Source organism: Juglans regia, chromosome 8, assembly GCF_001411555.2.
Source record: "Juglans regia cultivar Chandler chromosome 8, Walnut 2.0, whole genome shotgun sequence".
Lineage (NCBI taxonomy): Eukaryota > Viridiplantae > Streptophyta > Magnoliopsida > Fagales > Juglandaceae > Juglans > Juglans regia.
In genome coordinates this window covers 4,495,269-4,502,902 of record NC_049908.1, presented here as the reverse complement: position 1 = coordinate 4,502,902, position 7,634 = coordinate 4,495,269, and the positions used below count along the sequence as shown (strand labels likewise).

Genomic DNA, 7,634 nt, shown 5'->3' with positions numbered 1-7,634 from the left:
TATAGTACTTTTTCACGTTCTAAATTAGAGTTTATGTTGAAATCAAAAGTCTAGCTAAATGAATTGAGATATATACATACGATTAAACTTCCGGTACCATATATAATATAATCCATGCTATTTAAAATATGCACGAATAGCATTAAATATTGCAAGGCCTGCACAATATATATAATTGAACAATTCAATTTAATCAAGACTCTAGAGTGCGTCGCATGTAAAATCTTTAATCAAGACTTCTATTACACTCAAGACTAAACGGACACGACGTCAAAAAAAAAAGACTAAACGGACACGTATCGGTAATCATGTGCTACATACAAAAGTAACAAAACACAATTATTTTTTGAATCCTATGCAAAAAAAGAAAGCCAAGCAAACGTTTTCCCAGGAATTATAACAAACTCTTGATTTGTTTTTCTTAAAACCAAAACTTTAAAGAAATTCGTGGGCTTAGATTACATTTGGATAGTGAGATGATCTTAGATATTTTGTGAATAGAAATAAAAAATTAATGATAAAATATTGAATAGTAATAGAAAGTAAGTAAAAAATAATAATAAATAGCTCTACTAACCAACCCTTAGAGTATACATTGCAAGGATAAGAGCCCTATCTGATGGTCTTAGTTTATGTGCTAAAATGAATATTACTCACATAAAGTTCAAACGGATTCTAAGTTAGTGGTTAATTGGTAGGAGAAACGTAAGCAAAATTTTTGACACAATCAGAAATACTTAAAAGATATTAGATTGACGGCTGATTCAATCGGGGTGCATCTTTATCATTATTTTAAGAAAACAAATTGCGTTACAGACAGATTAGCTAAATTGGATACAAGAGGTACAAAATTTTTCTTTAATACTAGAGATATGCTAGCATTCCAAAAGATATCATGGGAGCTATTCAAAATGATCAAATAGGTTTATAAGCTGAATAAATATAGATAGAAGTTATTATTGAGAGTATTTATTTTACACACATGATGTGGTATTATGTAGACCATACATCTCCCTAAATGAGTATTGGGAACAATCAACTAAAAGCAGTTATGCAGTGAGTGTAAAGTGTACACTATTATAATAACTTCTCTCTAACATTACTCTTATAAGCTATACAACATCGATAACACGACTTCTACAGGTTTATGTTATTTTGTTTTCTCTTGATTGCAGGTTTTGTTAGCACGTAATCTTAAAAAGAGTATACATATTGGCGTAGCGGCTGCTTCGGATAATCTACAGTTGCTTTTGTTAGGATTAATTTGGCTAACCACCAAACCAGTCAGTGGAGTATGTCCTGCTTTCTTGGAAACTACACCAACCACACGTGCGTATGTCCTGTCAAATTTAAGTGCTAGAAGAAGAAGCCTGAATTAAACACTACACTTCTAATTTTTTTCACAATTTTTTTACTTAAATCATGTCTTAAATGGGACATTTTAATAAAAAAAATTTATAAAAATAAAACAATTTTATAAAAATAATCTCATATTTTAAAATATAGTTGTAAAAAGAATTGTATTTATAACATTCCTGATTTATATACATATACATATATATTATTGCAGTAAACGTGCTGGGAATGCCTGGTTATGCTGCTCCACCATGACCACGCTAGCGGGGTCGGTGGTCCATAAAAGAAGATGATTATTTGGGGTGTATTCCAGCAGCACTATGAGGTGAGTTGATTATGCCAAGATGATGTGCAATAACAAGAACTTCCCGACAATCATAGTGTCGACTGATCATACCTCCCATGCCAGGATTAGACAACGACGCCCATCAGCTATGCACGTCTCGAAAGAAATTTTAACTGATTTCTTTTTTTAAGCCCAAAAATAAATTCTTCCAAATACCTAAACAACCATACATGGCAAAAGAATGTAAGGAGCTTCGTGTACCATGGCATCATTCAGAAAATCGTGGATGCATTGCTATTGGGACAGAACACCAAAATACTCCATCGTATCATTTAAGCCCTTCACTCCAGAGGCAAATATGAATGAGACGAGACTTATTTTATCAGAATAGAACGACACCCTTAAATTTTATTGATATTTATATATATATATATATATAAATATAAACTAGTCAAACTAGCATTGGAACAAAAGATAAAACATGCCACCAGTGCAAATGCAAATGTTGATGATTGTTGGAAAACACACGTCTAGTTTCAGATCCACGTCCAGTAGGTAAAAATACACTGGGCATTCTTTATTATAGTAGCGTTTCATAAAGTCTCAGGACTCGTAACAAGAATATCCACTCTGGCTGGGGCTTGCCCCTAAGAGAAACTAATTAGCCATAGCATCGGATCGGATCATTGCAGCCTTTGGCAGCAGATTGTTGAAAGCCAAATCGGCCACCTTTTTCAAGGTACTGCTGATGGTATTCTTCTGCTCGGTAAAACTTCTTGGCAGGCAGAATCTCAGTCACGATCTTCCTGTTCAAGAGCTTCTGCTGACGCTCCAGAGACTCTCTTGCTGCCCTCTCTTGCTCAGGCGTGTAGAAGTATATACCGGATCTGTATTGCGTCCCCACATCATTCCCCTGCGCATCAAGTATTTCCCAGCCGTTAGGATCTGTGAAGTGGTTTGACATGAGAAAAATGTATTTAACGTGGTAGGATAGAGATGGCAGAACATCAGCTATAGAAGTATAACAGGAATCTCTCTAGTACAAGCTTGAATCTTCAGATTTAGCATTCGGGCCTGCAAAAAGCAGAAGCCACACAAGTTCGGCTCTTTATTTTAGCATTTGTTGCTCTTCCTGGTTCTCTTGGAGTCCCCTATTTCATGAATTCTAACTTCATCTTTTCATCTTTCTAAATTTTTTCTTAATACACCAGTATTTGTGCCGGTCGTCTCAAAGTGGGTTGTGGGCATACCAAAAGGCATCTAGATATGATCATGGAACTCAATAATCTAGTACGAAGTATAGGAGCTCCCAAGATCAAATCCATGCACTTACACTCAGCAACCTGAGACTTCAACCGTATGTTTATTTAAAATAGGCAAGTTTGAAAGCATTCTAGTGGCAATGGTTAGAATTCAGAAGGTAAGAGCCTGAAAGACACTGGGCGAAACACCCATGGGCCACCGACCACAGAGGACAAGCTCTGAATAATTTTCATCCAAGCAACCTAAATTTTTAATATATGAACTTGATCTGTTATACCTTCCAGAGCATCATACCGCAATAAGCAATTGTTTTCATAGCCTTAGGAGTACTTGTCCATAGTATATATACAGAGAAACCAAATCCAACACGAGAAGGAGGCATCCTTTATTTTTCCTCTTTTATTCTTTTTTTCCCCTCCAAACGAGAGAGAAGGAAATTGACAAAGGTAAAAGGAGGAGGAGATCTCTTTACATCAATGACACAAGGGAGTGCAGTCCTCACACCAACTAGAAGCCGACCAAAGGTAATCGCTATTATAACAGAACACACTATATATATAGAACCCCATCTAAGTATTTAACAATTAAGTCTCAAATTAAGCTTGTCATTACTAAGCCTACTTGAAACCAGAAAATGTGCTTGCCTGCAACTGTAATTGGTCATCCAGATAGTAGATAAACCATGCAAAGAAATCACACTGATGGTAGAACAAGCACAAATGGGTAGCAAACCAGGTCGTAGGAGTAAAATACCGCATATCCTTGTGACCACAAATAGCATAGTAATACCCACATACCCTAAACTCACATTCTAGTTGAGATTCATATACCTCATTGGGGGAAGGTAACCATCAACAAGCAATACACCAATGCCAAAAGACATGGGTTATGGGTTACTACTTTTCTGGCCTTAAAATATTTTCTCCATCTTCCTCCCCCTGTATGGACCATGTGGGAGAGATTTTCCAGCATCTTTTTCCTTACACAACACACCACACCTTGCCCAAACACTGTAACCCAGAAGGTTCAAAATCATGGAGAGCTTTGAAAGAACAACATATTTGACTAAAATATGCAAGAGGGGCAATGGCCATTAACAATAACAACCAAATGTCGAAAAAGACTACAGATTCTCTCTCTTTCCTCTAGTATCCATGTAAGAATTGCGATGATATCTTATCAGTAACTGGCACATGTATTTTTTTACCATTTTTAGAGCAGATGGTCAAAGCACAAGATGAGCCTAGGAGATACCATAATGGTCCAGCCATACACTGTCTTGCGATAAAATAGTTCATAGATCACAGATGCTGACCCTTATTCCTCCCTAAAAAACAACCAATGAAAGGAAAATAGAAGCTGCATGAATATCAACAAATTTCAGGCAAACCTAGGGCCTCTTATCCAACCGTTCTTTTCTTAGAGAAGCAACCAATCGAAAGAGTGAAATTTAAGAGTGGAACCCAATTCCAATATGCCCCCAGATACCTCAAACCACATTAAAGATTCAGTTGACATTAACAACACAACTAAAAGAAGATTATTGATATGACTTTCACTTTATCCATCTAACCCACGTCCATCTCCTCAAGGACAAATATAATCGGCCTTAAAAGCCATTTTTTAAAGCAATGTGGCATTCCTTTGTGAGGCACACATGCTTATTGATAGCTTATCACCTTTTGGTAATATAAATCAAAATATACTTGCATGTATCTCAAAAAATGCCAATGAGTAGACAACATGTCAAAGAAAATTCAAATCACCATGCGAACCATACGTGAAAGAATGCACCTCCCAATTGTCATATTTCACAAGAATATATCACTCATATAACACCATGTGTACACAAGTAAAATTTCACACGCAAAGAACATATGGAGAGGAGCATTCTGGTAAGTAGTCCCAATTATTACCCTTGGCATTAATTGATTATCAATCTCACGAAAAAGATAAAAGGCATTAAATTTTCTCTACAGTCAGTAACCATCTTCAATACTTCCCCAAGTAAAATCAGAAAACATTCAGAAGTGGACATCCACCCAACAGGACGATTGGAAGCACCTAGCTAAGGACAGCTAAACAATAGTGGCACAACAGTAAAAACACATCTTCCTATTAAATTGATAGTAACATCATAGGGAACATCTAAATAAAATCAAAACTGATTCTGTATAGACAAATATGACCAAATAAAGAAAAACATAATAGGATATTAAACTAGGAGGATCAAGCAGCGCATTGACAAACAGACATAGATCCAATGCACTTCATCACTACTCTTTCATTTCAGATAAATAGATAAAGCCAAAGCCAGGAAAATCCCAAACGAGCACTGGTTTAAACACCGTATCTATCCACAAGAAAGAATAACGTACTATACATATATATATATATATATATTTATATAGATATAAATACACTGCCTAGAAGACATTACAGAATAACCAGAAATGCGTAGAGCCGTCCACAGAGCTATTCAACTAAATATGTGGAAATTTTGGTGAAAACAACCATCGACCCAGCTTAGTATAAGCTTAGTATAATAACAAGGAAACGACCACATAGCAGAGCGTGCACATATTAACAAGGAAAACAACCGTAACCTAGAAAACATTAATCTAAGGAGAACTCGATCAAAACCCCAGAATTATCCGTCAAATTCAATCTTCATTCCTAGAATGATCAATTAAACCACAACAATTCAAAGCACCCATCAGAAATTAGAGCAGATATGAGTAGAAAATCAATTACAGCAAGTCAAAATAAGAGAGACGCATGTCCGATTTCTTTCAAATTTAACAGAGAAACACAAAACCTAAACATACCCACCTGGCGATTAAGCGTGGTTGGGTCATGCCTGGCCCAGAACGCGTCCAGGAGAGCGTCGAAGCTGCACTCCTTGGGGTCGAACTGGACCCTGACGACCTCGGAGTGGTTGGTGGTACCCGAGCACACGTCTTCGTAGCTGGGACTATGCACGAACCCCTGGCTGTACCCGACCTCGGTCTTGGTAACGCCAGGGACTCTCTGGAAGGCCAGCTCAACCCCCCAGAAGCAACCGGCCCCGAACTGTGCGAACTCCTGGCCAGGGGCGGGAACGTCGTCGTCCGGTCCCTGCGCAATCGACGCGTCGGCTGCGGATTGTGTGGCCCTGGGGGAGCCGAAGCCGAGCTTGTTCAAGAGGTTCATGGTAGTCGTATGTCGTTTGGATAGATGTCCGAGGGGCCTGTATTTGGATTTGGAGAGAGGATTAAGGAAAGGTTTGCAGAGTGAGGATGAGAAGTGGAAGAGGGGTGAGGTAATGGTGGTGGAGCTGCCGCTGCTAGTGGCCGTGGTGAGGGTGAGCGTGGAAGAGGCTAAGGTCTTGAGCATTGTATTTGTGGATGATGTCTTCTTGTGTTGGCTTTAGTTTTAGCATTTCGGCAATTTTTTTAGCAATTTATGAGGGGAAGTGGATATTTTCATATAGGAATTTGGGATTTTTGGTCGGTTCCTATTTTGTTGGGCACTCGGTCTATTTAATTGAAAAATGCATTGGTTAAAATTGAGCAAAAATGATCATATATGGTAGTAGTTTATCCACAACGTCTCATTTGTTTTTACAATACATCGTATCTTATTTTATTTTATTTAATTATTTTTATTTTTTTAAATTCTTATATAAAATAAAATAAATAATTTAACTTTTCAAATTACAAAATAAAAATAATATTAAAAATATATATTCTAATAATATTTTATTTAACTTTTAACTTTAATTTCAACTCATTTCATCTATAAAAATAAACGAAGAGATAGTGAGTTGAGTTAAGTTGAGATTAAATCAGATTATATGAGATGAAAGTTAAATAAAATATTATTATAATATTCTTTTTATTTAAAGATTTAAAAAAATTGAGTTATTTATTATATTTTGTATGAAATTTTGAAAAAATTGTAATAATGAGATGATATAAGATAATTTGTGATGAGTTTAAATGAAAAAGTTGAGGTTTGTCTTTCTTTTTACCTTATATAATTTACACCAAAGTTAGGTTTATAGTTGTAATCTACATAATTTGGCCTTATTTATTTTCACAACTCATCTCATTTCAATTTATTTTATCTCATTTAATTATTATAATTTTTTTAAATTTTCACACAAAATAAAATAAACAATTCAATTTTTTTAAATCTTAAAACAAAAATAATATTAAAAAAATATATTATAACAATATTTTATTCAAATTTTAACTTTAATCTTAACTTATTTAATTTTATCTCATATCATCTGCGAAAATAAAGGAGACAGAGTAAGCTTCAAGCCTGAGCTTTGCTACTCACCATTCCTACACACCACACTTATTTTTATTTTTTTTAGTTTTATTATTTTTAAACTAATCAAATTCTTTTATTCATCATCTATACATTACACATTTAAGAAAATAAATAAATAAAATAAAATAAAAATAAATATAGTGTGTGGAAATGATAAATAAAATTATTCTTTCTTGTACAAATTATAAATCTATTATAAGTAAGAGTTATCGATATTGGCCTCTCATTTAAAAAAAAAAAAAAAAGTCTATAGCCATTATTTTTATTTCTCAATCTCCACTAATTCATCTAGGTATCTCTAATATCTCAAATACTATTTATTATTGTATTATTATTTTTTATCTAATTTTTTATTACTATTCACTACTATTTAAAATTCTATTTTTTTTATTATTACTATTCATAAAAT

General features: G+C 34.8%; 1 protein-coding gene across 1 annotated transcript; it reads right to left on the bottom strand.

The window, feature by feature from the left end:
* Positions 1–2,117: 2,117 nt before the first annotated feature.
* On the bottom strand, positions 2,118–6,346 carry LOC108983310 (peptide methionine sulfoxide reductase A1-like). The gene is made up of 2 exons (XM_018954899.2): positions 5,738–6,346; positions 2,118–2,555 (listed from the first exon to the last, which is right to left on the bottom strand). Exons 1-2 carry the CDS (start codon positions 6,278–6,280, stop codon positions 2,304–2,306), a joined length of 795 nt encoding a protein of 264 aa, XP_018810444.2. The 5' UTR covers positions 6,281–6,346; the 3' UTR covers positions 2,118–2,303.
* Positions 6,347–7,634: the final 1,288 nt, after the last annotated feature.

Coding starts and splice junctions, on each gene's coding strand:
- LOC108983310 (XM_018954899.2), bottom strand. CDS start 6,280: ATGCTCAAGACCTTAGCCTCTTCCACGCTCACCCTCACCACGGCCACT. Junction 2,556..5,737: donor CAACCACGCTTAATCGCCAG/GTGGGTATGTTT, acceptor CTTGATGCGCAG/GGGAATGATGTGGGGACGCA.